This window comes from Dermacentor variabilis, chromosome 1, assembly GCF_050947875.1.
Source record: "Dermacentor variabilis isolate Ectoservices chromosome 1, ASM5094787v1, whole genome shotgun sequence".
Classification (NCBI taxonomy): Eukaryota; Metazoa; Arthropoda; class Arachnida; order Ixodida; family Ixodidae; genus Dermacentor; species Dermacentor variabilis.
Genome location: NC_134568.1, coordinates 118256942 through 118277916, shown reverse-complemented (window position 1 = coordinate 118277916; position 20975 = coordinate 118256942). Strand labels below are relative to the sequence as shown.

General features: G+C 48.3%; 1 protein-coding gene across 4 annotated transcripts in view; it reads right to left on the bottom strand.

Moving 5' to 3' along the window:
* The window catches only part of LOC142583459 (uncharacterized), a 197806-nt gene that overhangs the window by 88568 nt on the left and 88263 nt on the right, over window positions 1-20975 (bottom strand). For all 4 annotated transcript variants that reach the window (XM_075693941.1, XM_075693949.1, XM_075693955.1 and 1 more), the window contains one exon: window positions 309-464. In XM_075693941.1, coding sequence (XP_075550056.1) covers window positions 309-464 — 156 coding nt within the window. The remainder of the gene's footprint in view (window positions 1-308; window positions 465-20975) is intronic.

Genomic DNA, 20975 nt, shown 5'->3' with positions numbered 1-20975 from the left:
CTTTATACCGAGAATTACGCGCTTCAGGAGCACGATTTTTTGAGCGGGACTATTTTAGCCACGGAGGAAATCGGCTGTCGCAGTTCAGTCATCTGGGTGATGCCTCCCCTTCTTTCTAAAGTTGTACCCGACTACAGTGTGCAAAAGGATGAAAAGCCTACCTACATAGTACAATATAAACAATCCATTGAGTTTGGATTTTTTAATGACGTCCTAAATCCACACTAGATCCCATAGAAGAGAAATTTTAGCTTTATACCTAGGTGTTCTGACTTTTTCTTTAAGGCTACTAAATGAAGAGCCCTTACCTGGCAAGTGCTGGGGTCAGGGTCTAGGGCAACCACCAATGCTCGGTGCCAATCTGAGTTGCCTTCGTTGTAGGTATATGACGCTGCACAGGGCATACCCACATACACCAGCTTGTCCTCAATGAGGTAATCAATGGATTCGAGTCCATTGTACACCTGGCCAGGAAACAAAAGAGGAAACTAAATCGTATTCACAGGACCTTGCAACATCAAGTAGGCTGGCAAATAAACTCTTAACAGGATGAAAAAACACGCAGGCAGTTACAACTTTCGAGGAAAAAAAAAAAAAACTTCAAAGATTGGACACTCAGTGTTGCTATTAACAGCTCAATAAATGATGCCTACATTATTGCAGCTTGAGCTATATGCTACGGTGCAGTATTAAAGGGGCCCTGAACCAATTTTTACCAAAGTGGAGAAATCGTTTGAAGTTAAAATAAGCTATTTTCAGAAATACTTTGCTGCAGAAGTACTTCAATGCATTCAGCAGAAGCGGAGTCATTAGCAATCAAACACGCCCTTTGCAGTGCTTCTGCTCCTTCTTCGATACCTTGCACTGCGAAGGCTACGGCAGAACGGCATGTGCCCACAACGCTTCACCTACTGAACGTTACTGTGGCATGCAGTTCAAGTTTAATTTTGCATGTTAACATAGATGTTACTACTTCTGATTTTGGTGCTTACAACATGCCAAACATAAGCAAAGCACGGTTGTTCTCAATGAGTCGCAGTGCTCTCAGCCAATGGACTCGTTGCAACATCCCGCAGCAGCCACAGTATCTACGTTATGTAGCAGACCGCTACCAGATACAACTGCAATGCGTATGCACAGCATTTGCTTTGTGCCCGACGGGACTTGAGTGCACACTATATAGTGCGGGCCGGCTTTGTCCTTCACCTGCTTGACTGACGGATAGTAGCCATATCCAATTTGCGCATTTTGCTATCGATAATCTACCAAGATGTCTAAACAGGAGCGGCCAGCAGTGAGTGCAACCATAAGCAGCGAGTCCAACCTCAAGTTCACTTGGTTCGAGGCTAGTTGAGCATTCAATAGTCAAAATTAGTGAGACCCGATGGCTACAACCTAGGTAAGCAAGGTGGCCAAAGCTCAAGTCCTACGTGGGTGGCCGCGGCAAAGCGTTCACACACGATAGTTGGCTTCTTCCGGAAGTACACGATAATTATTGAAATTCAATAGCAGATTTTCGCTTACTTCAGCCTGTTTATTAAACTTCGTCAGTAAATATACACAGTAACAGTAGGAAGAAGTGCACTGATCCAAACATCCTTCTTGATTGATGTTGGCTATTGGCCAATAGCAGCCGCATATGGGAATCTGATATATTATGAACTAAAGCGTCCAGAAGAGTGGGAGCAGGCTTCTGTTCAAGAAAGCATTTGAGAGAAAGGTGACTTCATGCCCCACTTGCGAGCTCCAGATGCCACGCACGACTCGAAAAATTGGCTGAGATGTTCACAGCAATGTATGCTAATCTGCAGGCTATGTTTTTTCACCAAGCCTGAAGGGTGGTACAGAACCCTTTTAAACACTCAATTACTCAGCTATGTCAGCCTTGTGGCAGAGAATATAAATGGGCCAAGGCACCGAATTTCTGAGCTTCAATTATGTATTTTATACCGAATGGTATGCATCACACAGCAAATTGGCAAAATTTGAGCATACTAAGAGTAACAGAGTTGTTCGTTTTTTACTGCAATAAACTGTACAGCAGTATGGAAAAAATAACGGGTGATGAAATGGAATCGCACACCTAGAGACAGAAGCTATTGCAAAAGGCGGAAATACATCACAGTCACCATGTGTGGTTTCGTTGTTGCATGTGTGCCTTGGCAGTCAGACCAAGATAGTTTCTGCAGGTGTTCAATAGTTTGTGCTGTTTTTGTCTTGCAAGTGAAATAATTCTGGGAAGAATGTGCCAAGTGAAGAATATAGAAGCTGTTGCTTACTCCCAGGAGAAGGCTGCTGCTGAAGGACTTGCACAGCAGTGGGCATGCACCATCTCAGCACGGTGACCATATGGTTTCAGAATGTTTTGCAGCAGACGACACAACACTGGCCTTGTACTTGACGTTATTTGATGTCGCACAAGCCATGCTAAAATATTGGTCCCTGTTGATGGAAGGGGCTTAGAGGCAGCAATTTCATATTAAAACTTCAGGTTAGAATGAGCACAGAGAACGAATGAAATAACCTTTTATTTCCGAAACAGTGTTCCCAAACATTTGAGCTTGGGGTCATCCTAAGTGGGAGGCTCCCTCATTTTACCCTAAGTGAAAGGGTCCCTCATTCCAGGAATCTTCTGGCCACGATCACCTCCCTTGCTCTGGCAACAAGTCATTGTTGCTCGTCCAGGTCCGTGTTGGAGATCTTGACCTCCCACATCTCGGCAAGGAGGTTGAGATATTTCGTCGTTGCAGGTTTGGTATCAGCATCTTCGTGGTGTCATGGGTACTCAATTAGTAGATGCACCATGGCGTATGGCACATCGCAGATAGGGCAGTTGTAGGTTTGAAGCGGCGGGCAGATCTGATGCATGAGGATGCTGAAGGTGTAGGTGTTGCTCTGGAGCCTTCGGAATGACTTGCTTTTCTCTTCAGCCAGCTTGGGGTGAGGTGGCAGGTACACCATGCGTCCCAGTCGGTAGTGTTGGAAGATGGCGTTATACGTGGATGGTACGGTCTCTGCTTCCACTGTGGTGCCGGGTGGCCGGGGGTCTCGCGAGGTGGCGAGAGAGGCCCGGTTGACATTACCGCAGGCCGTGACGTGAACCACTTCGTTTCCCTAAAGCCCCTCATGCTCTGGTAGCCACGTGAGGGAGGTGTAAGGCAGCAGATTGCTTCCATCCTTGAGAATCTTGACTTTCACCGAGATTCGGCCTCTTGAGTAGTTGCATGCTGCAGATAGGGAGTCCGTGAAGACTGTGACCATGTCTGTGCTCGTGGCCCTGGTGAGAGCGATCACTGCCTCTTCCAATGTCTCAAGAGTTCCGTACCTTGATGGTGGCAGATGCCAGTTCTTTGGTTCTCAAGTCAGCCATGGTCAGGGCATAGGCTGTTTTGCATGGGCATTTTGCTGTGTCGACATAGCAAGCATCTGAATCATGCTTATGTCTTCTTCTGATGGCGTCAACTCGAGCGAGTCGGCGCCCCCAATGATGCTCAGGACGCATGTTGCTTGTTAGTTTGGTGATGCTCGGGGATTCTCTTAGGTATGGCATTATCTTGACCTGGCAGTCCGCGTCAGAGCTGTAGCATTCCCTGTAGCCAAGGCGTGCAAGGACCGATGTACCCGTGGGCATGAGCTTCAGCCTCTCGAGTTGGTTGGTCATCTGTGCTTCCACCAGCTCTAGCCAGATATTATAAACACCAATTACGAGGAATTGGGTGGTTGACACCACGAGTAGTAGTTCCATGGCGAGCTTTGTAGCTTTGCAGATGAGTGCATTTATCTTGTTGACTTCAGAGTTCTATAGAGCAATGTACAGGGTTATTCTGCTGGTGAGTAGAGCTTGAACGGCTCTCAGGGTCAGGGTGTCTACCAAGTTGACATTTCCAAATTCCCAGAGTTTTCCAGGTTTTCCCTGAGTGCCTTTGCAAAATTCCCTGAGTGATGCAGAACTATGTGTTATGTCAAGACAGGCTGAAACCATATCGCCCGATGCTGTCACTCTCTAGTAAGCATATGAAAAAAAATTTTAAAAAAACGACAATCTAATTTGAATACTAAAGAGGAGTGTTCGTATTATTAAAAAGGGAATAAAAGGGAGGGGCTAGTAAAATGCTCAGCAAATAAAAGATCTTCGAAAAAAATTGCAAATCGAGTCGGACATTCGCAAATGCGAATAGATAGGAGATGCATACAGAAGCAAATATTTTCGAATATGAGCTATTTCTATCAACTGATAGCAAGCTCGTTGGTATGAGGCCCGAACTTTGTCAGAAGCGAGATTCTCTCTCAATCGTTAGTGTGTCGACCTCAACTGTCCTGACATACTCTAAGCCCGCGCACAACACCTCAGTGTTTTGTTTCATTGTTTTAAAGAATTTGTTTTGGCTTGGATTAGGGACACCTGCATCTCGGCATCAGCCAACACAGTTTTTTGAGCTTAAGCTCCTTCAAAACGGCGGCAGCACTCTTCCTTTCCTGTTCATTCCTCAATACGTAGGTTCTTTCTGTTCTTGTCCTCCTTCCGCCACTCGTTTGCCACACGGACCATTTGAAGCATCTTCTTGGTCAGTTGCACAGTCTACGGTCGATTTATCGAACTCCCTAGGGGCCGTGGAAACGTCCAAAAAATCGGCCAGTTGGAAAAAATAAATGCATATCATTTACTGCCCTTAAGGGCTCAAACTGCCATAAAGCACGTTCGAAAACGCTCTGAAGGCCTGTCGGCACACATATTAGGCATATCTGTGCTTGTACTGTGACAGGAAATACCGGGTGCACGCGTGTATAATTAAGGAATACATACTGTGTTCCGTGGCAATAGCCCCTTCCCACGCTTGTTATGCTTCACTGCAATACTTTTGCATATGCTTCACCAAGTAACATTTCTGTACAGAGGCGAAGCTGACTTTCAGGAACCGGCATTATGCAACACACCGTGTTTTCCAAGTTTCTAAGCCAATCGCGAGGACCACAAAGGCGGAGTCCGTGCCATTGCTGACAGCAGCTAATTCTTTCAATAAAAAACTCTGCATCCAATGGCAAGAAGCTTCATAGCGAACGTAGAAGCAGCTAGGTCTAGCGTTGCCGCAGTGGTGGCTACGGCTGCCAGCGGATCTGCGTGCGAGAGCGCCGATTTGAGGCAGCGAGATAATCAAAATGGCAGTGGTGGTGGCTTTGATTAAGGCCGTTTCGGACCTGCGGTCACAGCAAAACGTCCGGAAAGTGGGACGGCGAAGAGTTCTTGCGTCCGAAATTTCAGACTTCTGATACATTGACTCTATGGTGTACGTGGCGGTGCCGCGAAGCCGTCCAAATTATCGGGAAACCGGAAAGTCGGTCGTCGACTGTGCACTGGCGACTCCTCCAGAAGATGACAGGCTGTCAAAGACGATTCAACACGATTCCTGTCTGTTACTCGAGCTAGCATTACCGCGACTTGCGACCTCTTCAATAAGATCACCACTAATTTTCCCTGATAGAAGCACAAACTCCCCGAGTTTTCCCCGACTTTTTCCAGACTACTCAAAATCCCTGAGAATTCCCAGTTTACCTGGTTTTCCCAGTTGGTAGACACCCCGAGGGTGTGCTGTTTCTTGAGGCCACTGCGTCGGTTAGCTGCCCTCCTCGTGGTGTGCGAGTTGGGAGATCGAGTGTTGGAGCGGATGGGGCTTGGCAGCCCCCAATTTATCTCAGTGCAGGTGCAAGCCGAATACTAGAAGCACAACGACCTTAGGTACAGGTCTGGTGCTTCGCAGGTGGGAAGTCTTCCCCTCATGCGGGTCTTGAGTAGGAGTAGCTCAGATTTCTCAGGTGCACAGTGGAGGCTGCAGCTGTCGATGCAGTTCACGATGACATGAACCTCTTCCTGGAGGCATGGAGGCAATATTCTTGCTTTCCAGTGCTCGTGCCTCGCATTCACAGCGTAATGTCTGCGTAGAAGGCGTGACATAGGCTCAGTATGTTTTCGATAAGCCTGGAGAGCTTGAAGAGCCCCGCGTTGAACAGGGGGGGTGACATGACAGAGCATTGCGGCATGCCCCTGTTCGGTAGCTTGAATTCCTTACTACGTAGGTTGGATATCCCCACCATGGCTGTCCAGCCGGTGAGGAAGTTGCGGACATAGCAGTAGGTCTTGGAACTCCAGGCGGTCGCTTTGAGGTTCCGTAGTATTGCTCTGTGGCTTATTGTTGAATGTGCCCTTCATGTCAATGGAAAGGACAAATGACTTGTTCTTGCTGAGTGCACTGAGAGCGTAGTTTTTTTTGTGGGTGTGTTTAATAATATTGGCCACTCTCAGTTACAATATTAAATTGAATATAGTTGGATGACCATGTCATGGCTGAGTCATAGCATCCAGGTGTCACCGCAAGGCAAATTTTAACATGCCTGCATTGTTTTCATACATGTTTATAACAGCCGTATGTCTCATACCTCAGCAAGATGGAAAATTTAGTGTCACTTCAAGTGAATGCACTTCACCGTTAGTGTCATTCGCAGGCCATCAGAAGAAAACGCTTAGTGACACTTGTGTCAAACACACTTGCTAACAAGTGTGTTTGACACACTAACTTCATTGTGTTAAAATGTGCAGTCTCAATAGCAGTTCTTCCAAGGATATATGAACATATTGCCACCTGGTGTTTTGAGCCAGCGCTGCGTGCCCAGCAAAAACGGTGATTGAAGACGACGAAGTCAAGGTTCTTGCGCCAGCTGGTGAACTGTCCTCCTTGTGTCTGACATTTTCGTGTCTGGCTGCTGATCCTGCTGCTTATTCTTGCCTTAGCGCGTGACAAACTGGTGGAGGTGCGGGGTAATCTAATCTATGCACCAAACCCCTCCGGGCAGCAGGAGCTCCAGCCCCGTACCGGTGGTTACGCCTGTACACCGCGCCATCAGAAGGATCCGTGGACAAGCCCCTGAGTTTGGACTCCTCCCAGAGAACAAAAATGGCAGCTCCGACCACCCCAACCGGTATGGAAGGCACAACGCCGATTCATTGTATGCTACTCAATCCGCGAACGCCGAATCCCTTCCACGGCGCCATACATGAGGACGAAGATTGGCTGTTGCACTATGAACGTGTTGCCGCGTTCAACAAGTGGGATGACGCAGACAAGCTGAAAAATGTCTATTTCAGCCTTAACGATGGCGCACGTGTATGGTACGAGAACCGTGCAGATGCCTTAACTTCATGGGCAGAATTCAAAAGGCGGATTCTTGAGACATATGCGAGCCCTGATCGCCGAGAGCGAGCTGAGCGTGATCTCCAGTCCCGTATCCAAATGCCGAACGAGAGTGTCGCAATGTACGTCGAGGACATGACGCGTATCTTTCGACGAGCCGACCCCAGCATGTCGGAAGAAAAGAAGGTGCGGTACCTGATGCGCGGAGTGAAAGAGCAGCTGTTCGGCGGTCTCGTGCGCAGTCCTCCCAACACTGTGTCAGAATTTCTTTCCGAGGCCATCACCATGGAGCAGACTCCTTGCCAGCGGACACCATCATACGAACGTCAAGTGAACACTGCCTCACCTACGGACTTCTTCGGAGCTCTCGGGGGTCACGTCGATTTCTTTCGAGAGCTCATTCGTTCCGTGATCCGCGAAGAACTCCAGAAACTGTCGGTACCTTCACAGCCGACGCTCAGCTCCTTGTCCAGCATTCTCCGTGACGAAGTTCAGCATGCGCTAAAAGAACCACCCTTCAATACAGAAGCTCGACCGCTAAGACATGACAGCCCACATATGTCATATTCGCAAGCTTTGAGGCAACCTGCCCCACCTCCCTCCCCGTTTCGCGCCGCGCGCCCGGCCATGCTAGAGCCCGTCCAAGCTGCCTCGTATTACCAGGACCACCGACAGGCCCCGAGGAAATCAGACGGGTGGCGGGCACCTGATCGCCGTCCCCTTTGCTTTCACTGTGGCGAAGCTGGGCATGTCTACCGACAGTGCTCCTATCGAGAGCTCGGACTACGCGGATTCTCAGCGAACTCGCCGCGACCTAGGTTCGGCCAGCGTCCTCCTGAAATTGAAGAATACGTTGCCCAGCAGCGCGGATCTCCATCAGCTCGACACCAGTCACGCTCCCCTTCGCCGCGGCGGTTTTCTCCGACTCGCCGTACGTATGCAAGCGTGGTGCAGGGTCGGTCGCCCAGCCCACGACGGGAAAACTAACCACAGCGACCTTTGGGGGCGAGGCCGCTCAGTCTGGACGTGCTCAAGGACCCCCACTGACACGTACGCGGACCGACGATACATCGACGACGACAGTACCTGCTGATTCCAGAAAAAGAATTTCCTTGGGACATTCCTGTACTGCTTGACAGTCGTGAATTGACTGCTTTAGTGGACACTGGAGCGGATTATTCTATAATCAGCGAAAAACTGGCCACCCTTCTGAAGAAAGTGACCACGCCTTGGAATCAAACGCCAGTTCGTACAGCTGGCGGGCACATCGTCACACCACTCGGCATGTGCACGGCACGAATACAGATTCGCGGCTCTACGTTTGTTGCCAGTTTGAGCATTCTCCCTCAGTGTTCTCGAGACCTAATCATCGGCATGGACTTTCTCAGGGAGCACGGCGCTATAATCAACATTCGACAACGCCTCGTCACTTTCTCGACAAAAAGCGCCACAGCGACGACCAACACCATCCACCCTCGAGCATCTCTTCGTGTCATCGATGACGCTGTCACGTTACCACCGCGTGCAAGTGTCGTGGTTCAAGTGGCATGTGACAAGCTCATACACGGTGAAGCAGTCGTAGAAAGCAATCGGTCTCTCCTGCTTTCTCATGGTGTTTGCGTAGCAAGAAGCCTTGTTGATCTCCTCGATGGCCACTGTGAGGTTCTTGTCACCAACTTCAGCTACGAACACCGGCACCTTTTCCCCGGTACTGTCATCGCCTACGCCGACCCGATCGCCGATGTCACTGAGTGTTTTGTTTCCGAGGCAATCGGCACTGCTGAAGCACCTCTACGCAACGTCGACATTAGTCCAACGCTTCCTGAAGAGAACAGACAACCCCTGCGCGAGCTGTTGCTTGAGTTCCACTCTTGCTTTGCACGGTCGTCGAAGGTACGTCAAACATCGATTACGAAACACCGTATCATCACCTATGACGACGTGCCCCCCATACGGCAACAGCCTTATCGTGTTTCCCCGACCGAACGACATGCTATTCAAACGCAGGTGAAGGAAATGCTTCAAGACGGCGTAATACAGCCTTCATGCAGTCCCTGGTCATCGCCAGTCGTCCTTGTTAAAAAGAAAGATGGCACGCTTCAATTTTGTGTAGACTACCGGAAGCTAAACAACGTCACAAAGAAAGACGTGTACCCGTTGCCTCGTGTCGACGATTCTCTGGACAGGCTGAGGCACGCGAAGTATTTCTCCTCTATCGATCTGAAAAGTGGCTACTGGCAAATTGAAGTAGATGAGCGTGACCGCGAGAAAACTGCTTTCGTAACTCCGGACGGCCTTTACGAATTTAGAGTACTCCCTTTCGGGCTCTGTTCCGCTCCAACCACATTTCAGCGAATGATGGATACCGTTCTCGCTGACCTCAAATGGAAAAGCTGCCTCGTCTATCTCGATGATGTCGTTGTCTTTTCGGAAACTTTTGACGAGCACCTTCGACGCCTTCGGAATGTACTCGAAGCCATTCGATCGGCTGACCTTACACTCAAGCCAGAGAAATGCCATTTCGGTTACGAGGAACTGAAGTTCCTTGGTCACGTCGTAAGCGCGGCAGGTGTTCGGCCTGATCCTGAGAAGACTGCTGCCGTAGCAGCTTTTCCCGCTCCAACCGATAAGAAAAGTGTGAGACGATTTTTGGGCTTGTGTGCATATTATCGACGCTTCATTGAAAATTTTTCGAAGATTGCAGATCCGCTATTTCGCCTTACGCGTGACGACACGCCATTCCTCTGGACTGATGCACAACAGACTGCCTTTGCGGAGCTACAACGTTGCTTGTCTTCTCCTCCCGTGCTCGGTCATTTTGATGAGGATGCCGACACAGAAGTACGCACTGACGCCAGCAATATCGGTCTCGGAGCTATCCTGGTGCAACGACAAGACGGCACTGAACGAGTTATAGCCTACGCGAGCCGCACTCTGTCACGCGCAGAGTCCAATTATTCCACCACAGAGAAGGAATGCCTCGCGGTTATTTGGGCTACCACAAAGTTTAGGCCGTATCTCTACGGGCGGCCATTTAAAGTTGTGACCGACCATCACGCTTTGTGCTGGTTGACCAACCTCCGAGACCCTTCTGGACGATTGGCACGTTGGAGTCTGCAACTCCAGGAATTCAACATCACCATCGTGTACAAGTCAGGCAGGAAACATGAAGATGCTGACACGTTATCACGGGCACCTATTATATCTCAGAATCGTGACGAGGAAGACGACAGCGCCTTTCTGGGAGCCCTCAGCGGGCCGGATCTGCTCGCTAAACAGCGATCGGACGCTGAGTTAAGACCCGTCATCGATCACTTAGAAGGCGGCATCGCGTCCATTCCTCGCCCACTTTCGCGACGGTTGTCGTCATTTTGCCTACGAGGGGGCATCTTATACAAAAGAAACACAGGTGCCGGCGACAAACCACATCTGCTAGTAGTACCTCAAGCCCTTCGCGACGACATCCTATTAGCCTGCCACGACGAGCCGACATCTGGTCACTTGGGCTACTCAAGGACTCTGGACAGGGTACGGCAACTGTACTACTGGCCTAGACTGACTGCTTGCGTCAAACGCTACGTGAAAGGATGCCGTGAATGCCAGCGCCGCAAGTCACCACCCTGCAAGCCTGCAGGCCTTCTACAACCCATCGACCCTCCGCGTACGCCGTTTGATCAAGTTGGAATGGACCTTCTTGGACCATTTCCCTTGTCTTCCTCCGGCAATAAGTGGATCATTGTCGCAACTGACTACTTGACGCGTTACGCTGAGACGAAGGCACTACCACGCGGGACAGCATCTGAAGTTGCCCAGTTTTTTATGCATCACATTGTGCTTCGGCACGGCGCACCGTCATTCATCATCACTGACCGAGGGACGGCATTTACGGCGAAGCTTCTGGATGACATCTTCAAGCTGAGCTACACGAGTCATCGAAAGGCCAATGCATACCACCCTCAGACTAACGGCTTGACAGAAAGACTAAACAAAACACTGGCAGACATGCTCGCTATGTACGTGGATGTGCAGCACAAGACGTGGGACGAAATCCTACCGTACGTAACGTTTGCGTACAACACTGCCACGCAGGAAACTACACGCTTCCTGCCATTCCGCCTCGTTTATGGTCGAGATGTCCAAACTATGCTAGACGCCATGATGCCATATGAAGATACCGACCAGCTCGACCAGTTAGCTCCTGACGTCGAGGAGTACATTCAGCGCGCGTAGGAAGCGCGTCAACTGGCCTGCGTGCACATAAGACAGCAGCAGTGTACCGATGCAATAAGGTACAATCTCCACCATAGACAAGTGACCTATGAGCCTGGTGACCAAGTTTGGGTTTGGACACCCATTAGACGGCGAGGCCTCAGCGAGAAACTCCTCAGCAAGTACTTCGGACCATACACAGTACTAAGGCGTGTAAGCGACGTGAACAATGAAGTGATCCCAGATGGAGACCTGCCATCGTCCAAGCGCTGTTTACCACGCGCAGAGACTGTACATGTGGTCCGCCTCAAGGCGTATTTTACACGGTGAAGTGTACTAGTGCAACAACCTTTTTTTTTCGCTGTCCTCACGTCTTCCTCCAAAGAACTGTGAAGCGTTTTTTTTTTTGTTCCCGACCACAGAACACATTTTTCCGTGTGCATTTCCGTATGTGTGCTAGCGCGTCCCCCCCCCCCCGCACTTTTTTTTGTCTTACCTAATTTGTGTAGTTTCCATGTACGTTTTGTGTTTGAGCATCGAGTCTATGCTCCGTTGGGAGGGGGAATAATGCCACCTGGTGTTTTGAGCCAGCGCTGCGTGCCCAGCAAAAACGGTGATTGAAGACGACGAAGTCAAGGTTCTTGCGCCAGCTGGTGAACCGTCCTCCTTGTGTCTGACATTTTCGTGTCTGGCTGCTGATCCTGCTGCTTATTCTTGCCTTAGCGCGTGACAATATACTCAATGCAGAGTAGACACTAATTCTAACACCACATTTTTATTATTTAGAATGTTATGAATGTCCCCATGACATCAGTAAAGTCAAAGCAAGCATGAAACACCTACTTTCAGCACCCGTCAAATCGTCCGACACAGAGTTTGCCATTTTGACTGTCAGTATTTTGGATACATTCCTTGCCTGTATTGATTCAAAACGAATAGGCATATTATGAGATTACAGTATTTCTATTTTTATTGCAAAGGTTATTGCAAATAAGCACTTTATGTAAGAGAAAATAACCGTTCCAAAATCTCAAAATGCAAAATATCATAAGCCCTATGGTTTCATGGATTGTCATTGACATGAATCTTGAATGACAGTGTTTTGCTGTCTAGCACCACACCAACAAAGTGACACTCGGCAAGGCAAAGTGCAATTGCCGAAAGTGTCACTAAATTTGCCTATCTGACTGGGGTATTAATCATGGTGGTGCTGAGCAACATAGGTAACATCAGTTGCCAAATTCTGTAATTACAAATTGGACTAAACAATTGAGTCAAAAAGCATGCTGTCAAAAAGGTCCAGAACAGCAAGGATGCATATTAAGGAAACTGATAGTGCAATAGACATTTTTCCCAGTCATAGACCTAGTTTTCCTGCAAAGCCACTTCATCACAAATGTGCTCCCATGTCAATCTGCAATTCTGAAGCACCTTGATTGATAGGTGCAAGACCGCATCATTGATGAAGACTTGAGACAAAGCTTTAGCTCCAGAACCAACTCAGATTTCTATATTCAAATACATGTAAAAGGCAGAAATGCTTTTATTAAGCGACCACTGGACTTATCTGAATAAAATTTGTTGCATTTGAGAAAGCTTCTAGCAACTGTAGGAAGCAGACGTTAGATTTAGCATCTCATAATTTTTACAAGAATTGCCAAATATCTGTGAGTTAGAAAAAACTGTAGGAAGCAGAATTGTGATTTAGAATCTCATTATTTTTACAAGAATTGCCAAAATCTACAAGTTCTAAAGCAGGCAAGGCAAACAGGGCATACGTTGTCACCTTAGCTAGAACACTGCTGCATCAGTTCCTCCAATACATGGGCAGCTAATGCACATTCATTCAGCAGAATGTTGCATGAGCAAGCGTTCCGTACGAGCCATTAAGCACCTTAACCTCTTCACGTTCAGAGAAAAATGGCACCCAGTGATCATCAACTGTAACTATGTCTTGATCCCTCTTCTTAGAAAGCCCAATGATAACTATACTATAAAGGTTCCCTTGAGGTCCCTGAAATAAGTGCCTTGATTAGCCAGTCGGTGGACAGCGAGATCACATTCACGATAATGCACCACGGTCTGGTTCTGGTACAATTCTACTGCATGGCTCCAACATATACTGGGATGTCGCTACAGGACAGATCACTCGGTTAATGCCACAGGTTATGGCAGTAAAAACGCTTTTGGATGGATGGTCCAGAAAACTCAATGCCCCTGGGATAGAACTCAGCCAAGAATCCCTTCAAAGCTTGGATGACAGTGGGAACAAAATGGAAGAGCAGTCCAAAAGACCTTAGCTTGGGCCACAGCACCATTTAGTCCATAGCTGTCCCCGAACGGCTTCGTGAAGACCCATGAATGCAAACGTCTAAATGTTGATTCTTTAAATTTTAAATTTAAATTCTGGGGCTTTAGCAGCCAAAACCACAACATCATTATGAGGCATGCCCAAGTGGGAGACTCTGGATTATTTTAAGCAACTGAGGTTCTTTTAATGTGCACCCAATGCCTTACATGAGCATGAGCATGCCCTATATCCCTGTCCCTGTTCGGCCTGAATAGACTGCTCATGTACCACATGTCCATTCTTGCACCATGGATGGTACCAGCATTTAAGACACCTGGATACCAACACATGCCAAGACTCTGACAAAAGGCAACACCCCCCCGTATGCCACGAGGTGAAAGCCCCATCCAGCCCTGCACAATCTGCAAGGTGTACTGGCACGGCACAGTCAAGGCTCCCCATGCCACATTAACCAGCCGAGCAAGGACCAAGGATACTGTGTGATCAGGATGTGGACTGGTTCAAGTGGGAGTGTGCCATAGAAGCTACCGAACTGTGCCCAATCAATTCTCACAGTTCTTGCTTGGCAAATGTGCTACATGCTTTTCAGAGTTTGGAGTCCTCAACCACATAAAACTGGCGCTGCACTTGAAGCCAAAACCACAACATCAGTATGAGACACTGTAGTGGGGGACTCCAGATTAATTTTGACCACCTGGGGTTAACATGCACCCGATGCACGGTACACAGACATTTTTGTATTTAGCCCCTATCGAAATGTTGATGCCATGGCCGAGGTTTGATCCTGCACCCTCAGGCTTAGCAGCACAATGCCAAAGCCACTATGCCACTATGGTGGGTGAATTTACACAAGCCACTTTACTACTCCAAATACAGCATATTTAGTGAACCAACTTTATAAACACCCCGACCATTTAACTAAAATTTTTATATCCTTCACGTTACCATAATGGAAAGTAGCTCTCTAGGCATATTGCAATTCTACAATAGTTCATTAAGTTAAATAAACATCAGAGGCTAAAATTGAGATTCTTACAATAATCATGATATTATTACAGCCCAAACAGGGGCACCAGTCAGAAGAATACCATCTGACGTGTAGAGATGGAATCGGTCTTGACAGCCATCTTGTTTATGCGGTGTTGTCTCTCTTGTAATATATATGTTGTAAATATTATAAATACATCTTTATATGTGACTTCCGCAACGTAACAAATTGGTGGAGATGCTGGGTACCCATGCGAAACAATGGAACTCCACAGTGGTCATCCCCTTGGACTGAACGATATGACGGACGAAACAGGACCCGACATGGTGCGGCCCACATCAACACCTACAAGCCAGATGGTTGTGCTGGCTCAGCGGCGGGATCCAGGAACGTTCTGCAGCACAGACCTCCTCAACATGGTAGACTAGATCGCCACGTACGAGCATATAAGTGCCCACAACAAATGGGATCCGACGATTATGGTGGCTAACTTCGCCTTCTACCCACAAGGCACTGCGAAGGTGTGGCATGACAACTACGAGGAAGAGCCTAATGACTGGGACATAAGCAAACAGAAGCTGAGGGACTCATTCGGCCATCCCGCTGGGCGGAAGAGCACCACTAAGAAAGAACCAGCGATCCGGGCCTAGACATCCACAGAATCATACGTCTCTTACATCCAGGACATGCTGGCTCTGTGCTGTAAGGCAGACAGCGATATGGCTGAGTAAGACAAGGTTGGACATGTACTGAAGGGAATTACTGATGATGCTGTCAACCTGCTCCTGTGCGAAAATTGTGAAACAGTAGGACATCACAAAAGAGTGTCAATGCTTTAAGCAGGCCAAGAGTGGCCACATTGCACCGGCGTTTGCACATCTACCGAACACAGCTGCGACATGCTCTTGCGACGACAGTATAGCAGTGCCATGACCATCATCATCAGATGACCTGACATAGATAGTGTGGCAAGAACTTGAAGCCATGGCTCTTGCAGCCCTTTTTTCCCGCCCCAGTGAGCCGAACAACTTGCCTACAGCACCATTTGTGCAGGCAATAGTCGGCAAAGAACTAGCTAATCTTGGAGTTCATTCTGTATGCGCCGTTGCCGCTTCATAGCTGTCTCATGCTCCAGGTTCATCAACTGGTTCGTGGTATCCTGCACGCTACCAAAATCCAGCAGAGTGGTGAACCGCAGATGATCGGCCAATCTGTTTTGCCTGCCGGCGTATTGGTCACGTTGCTCGCCATTTTAGCAACCATACTGTACCCTCCCCTCTGCAACCACCATTCATCAGTTATCACCACGAACAGAGCGAGCGTCATTACCAGCTCTCATTGGCACTGCAACAGCCAAACAATGACGCTCATGCTCCTTGGAACAGTCCCTCGTCATTCATATGTCACCAGTCCCGTTTGCCACCAGCTCGTCGACCATAGTTCCTATCGCCCCAGGCTCGTCGCCCACCATCACCGATGCCCGTTTTTGGAAAACTAAGGATGCAGCCCCTGGAGGTGATGGTGCATTGACGACTCGACCGCAAAACCCTCTGATCACTTTGCCGACCACACAGAATTTGATGGATGGCTTAGTCGATGGCATCAGTGTCCCAGCACTCACTGACACTGGCGTGCATGTATCTATTATGAGTGTCCAATAGCGCCAGCACCTGAACAAAGTTAGCGTCCTCCGCGTGGCATCCTAACGCATCCTCCGCATGGCCGACGGAGGAACGCCTACCGTGCTTGGTATGTGCACCACTCACATTGGCACAGTGGGGCGCCTAATGACTGTTTTGTTTGCCGTTTTGGAACAATGCCCTTATGACGTTATACTTGGCTTAGACTTCTTATCATCCCATTCAGCCCTCTTTGATTAAATGTCAAGTGTCATTTAGCTTGAACTGCCCCACGGCTGCTATAGTCCACCAGTCACACCAATCATGGTTATGCTCTCTTGAAGATATCCGCCCGGCACCTGGTGACAACAAATGGCAACAAATTGCCATTTGTTGGGCGTGTTCGTAAACTGACTTCAAAAACATACTTAGCACCAACGAACAAGGACAGAAGGGAGACGACACCACAATAGCACATTGTGGTGTTGTCTCCCTTCTGTCTTTGTTCACTGGCGCTAAATATGCTTTCCACTACGTATGTCACTCTACTGTCGTTCCCATCCGTTCCTGACGGCATCTATGTACTATGTCCCACCGCTGATAGGCTGCTTCAAAGAAATTTGGCTGTTCCCATACCGTACTCAGTGTTATTGGCAATCAGACTTCTCTCCGTAATTTTAACTTCTTGACTCAAATTCTTCCCAGTCATTTCCTTGGGCGACATCTCGCCTGTGAACGATTGAAAGATATTGGCTCTTGACACCGAAATTCTGTCGCCCTCTACAGGAACCTCCAATTCACTGACTCTCACAGATGAACTTGGCAAGATGATTGCACTTGATTTTCTTCCGGCACAAGCTGCTGACCTATGCCGTCTCCTGCAAACTTACTGCGACATTTTTTACCTTGACGGCCACCCTTTAGGCCAGACATCGGTGGTCACCCATCGTATTTACACCGCAGACGCCAATCCGATACGCCGCTTACCATACCGTGTTTCACATGCTGAACAACAAGTGATACCATGAGAAGTCGATAAGATGTTAACTAAAGGCATTATCGATCCATCTCCCAGTCCGTGGACGTTCCCTGATGTGTTCGTCAAGAAAAAGGATGGCAGTTGGTGCTTTTGTACAGATTACAGGCACCTCGACAAAATCACACGCGAGGATGTCTACCCCTAGCCGCGTATTGATGATGCCTGGACTGCTTGCACAGAGCCAAGTACGCTTCATTTATAGAACTCCGATCAACCAAGTACTTTTCATTTATAGAACTCCGATCAGGCTATTGGCAAACTCGGTAGATGACATGGACCATAAGAAAACTGCCTTCGTAGCACCAGATGGCCTCTACCAATTCAAGGTTATGCCGTTCGGCCATTGTAGTACCCCGGCAACCTTCGAAAGAATGATGGACTCCTTATTTCGCGGCTATAAATGGTCCACATGTCTGTGTTATCTAGACAATGTCATAGTCTTTTCACCAACTTTCATGCGTCATCTAACGCGTCTATCGGCTATTCTTGCTGTTTTCCGACGTGCCGGCCTGCAATTGAACTCATCTAAGTGCCCCTCTGGACGTCATCAAATGACCGTTGTTGGCCATCTCATCAGTGCCGCTGGCATTCAACCCGACCCTGAGAAGATTCACACTGTCCAGGACTTTCCTGTTCCGTCTTCTGCCACAGATGTAAGAAGCTTTGTCGGGCTATGCTTGTATTTCCGTCATTTTATCAAGAATTTCGCCAAAACCACTCGCCCACTCTCAAGCTTACTTAACAAGGATGTTGCTTTCACATGGGGCCTTGCCCAAACCAAAGCCTTCTTCACCCATTTACACTTGCTCACTACTCCCCATTATGATCCATCTGCTGCCACTGAACTTCTCACGGACGCCAGTGGCCATGGAACTGGGGCTGTACTTGTTCAATGGCAGCGTAATGCAGAGCACATAATTGCCTACGCCAGCCGCCTCCTGTCACCTGCCGAGAGGAATTTTTCAATTACCGAACGTGAGTGCCTCGCATTAGTTTGGGCAGTTTCCAAATTCCACCTCTACTTGTACGGCCATACATTTTCCATGGTTACCAATCACCATGCCTTGTGCTGGCTCTCCTCACTTAAAGACCACACTGGACGATTGGGTATATAGGTGCTACAGCTCCAAGAATATTCCTTTCCTATTTTATACAAATCAGGTCATTTGCACAGGAACACCGACTACCTCTCCCGTCATCCTGTCAACCAGCCTGAATATGATGCACATAACACCGACTCTTGCGTCCTGTCCATTTCTGATCTGCACAACATCCACACTGAACAATGGTGTGATGACTCCTTACATGACGTGTTCTCATCGATAATCTCAATTCTATATACTTGGAGCCCATGCTGCATATGTCCGTGCTCCACGATGACGCCCTCTACCGTCGAAGCTTACGCAATGAAGGACCGGAATTTTTACTCGTTGCACCACGCCATCTCCAGACACGAGTTCTTGAGCAGTTGCATGACGCCCCACTGCAGGCCACCTCGGCGTTTCGCGTACTTACGACCGTGCATGGTACCACTTCTACTGGCCAGGCCTGTACCACTCTGTGCATCGCTATGTTGCAGCCTGTGCGCTCTGTCAGCGCCACAGAAAGCCTGATATGCTGCCACTGGGTGCCTTCACCCCCATCAATGTGCCCTCAGAATCATTTTTTCGCATCAGTCTCGATTTTCTCAGCCCTTTTCAGACGCCGAAATCTGGCAATTGGTGGGTCGCTGTTGCGACTGATTACGCGACCCGGTATGCAATCACACAAGCTTTGCACACAAGCTGTGCAAATAACGCAGCAGATTTCCTTTTACATGTCATCCTCAACCACGGCGCAACCTGGCAGCTCCTCATTGGTCGCAGCCGCACCTTCTTGTCCACAGTAAATTGAAGACCTATTTCACTCTTGATCTGCTGAGCACAAACTTTCCACCGCCTACCACCCGCAGACGAACGGACTGCCGGAGTGGCCCAATCACACGTCGAAATGCTGTCTATGTACGTTTATGTTGACCACAGTGATTGGGACAGCACGTTACCCTTCGTGACCTTCACCTACAATTCGTCCCATCACGAGACTACTGGCTTTTCACCCTTTTACTTTCTGTTCAGCCGCCATGCTTCTTTGTCCTGTGACACACTGCTTCCTTCCTCGACGAACACTCCAACTGAATAGGCTCAAAACGTCATCACCTGGGCTCACACGGCATGCCAGATTGCCAGCTCTCGGCTGACTGTGTCTCAGGCCACGGAGAAGATCCAGTACGACAGCTGACATCGGGACATTCAATTTCCTCCTGAATTCGTTGTCCTGCTATGGACACCATGTCGCCGCGTCAGTATGTCTGAAAAGCTGCTGCCGTGCTACATAGGGCCCTACACGATACTGCGTCAGCTTGGTAATGTCAACTATGAGATCACTCCGCTGGACTCGCATGTCCCCACAGACGTGCATGTGTCCCGGCTGAAGCTTTACTTTGCCGCAAGTTCACATCCCTTATAGTTAGTACAGAGACAGCGCCTTTAGGGGCTGGGGTTATGTTACGGCGTAATCAGGAGTGGTGCCAGTCAGAAGGGGATTTGACAAGTAGAAGTGGAATCAGCCTTGACAGCCATCTTGTTTATGCATCATTGTCTCTCTTTTAAATATTGTAAGTACATCTTTATATGTGACTTCTGTAACGTAACAATAGATATTTTATTTAACAACAATTTTAACCCTATGTGGTGCACCATTTGGTCACCAAAAGCCTCCCTGCTTTTGGAGAGAAAGCTTGTCAGTCTTGCAAATGAAAGAAAAAAAGAACACCAGGTCATTAATAGTGGCGTGCAAATATTCAAAACTTTAAATATTCTATTCGAAAGACACTTTTACTATTCGAAATATGCGAACCCGCAAAAATTGCTTTCAGTTTTTCAAGTAGCTTCGCCGCAGTACAGCTGTGTTATGCGAAGCATATCTTAACTACTGCAGTGAAGCATACTTGGTCTACAGTGAAGTTTATCATAAGTAATAAGGAGCACTGTAAAGGGGCCCTTGGTGGTGCTTATGGCTATCCGACACTATGAAAAAAATTTAAAAATTAAATTATGGGGTTTTACGTGCCAAAACCACTTTCTGATTATGAGGCACGCCATAGTGGAGGACTCCGGAAATTTCGACCACCTGGGGTTCTTTAACGTGCACCTAGCATTTCGCCCCCATCGAAATGCGGGCGCCGTGGCCGGGATTCGATCCCGCGACGTCATGCTCAGCAGCCCAACACCATAGCCACTGAGCAACCACAGTGGGTGCCGACACTATGAGTTACAGTAACAACACAGTGCTGCCCCTCCCTGCATCTGGACAACACCAGCCACCAGTTGGAAACCTCTGTGTGTTCTACTAACCTGGCTAAGTGTCTAAAAATGCAGTTTCTAAACTAAACATTTGACCAGCAATGAGCTTGGCACTGTTTTTTAGACCCTCGTTCTAAATTAGTTGAGTACCACCAGGATGCTTCGATGACAAACTATATTTAAAACCTGGCTTTAGAAGAAGCAAGGAAAGTTTCAAGGTCAAGGAACCCAGTTGAGTCCTTAACAATGAAAGCTTCTGAAGAGGCTCCTTCCACGTCAGCACT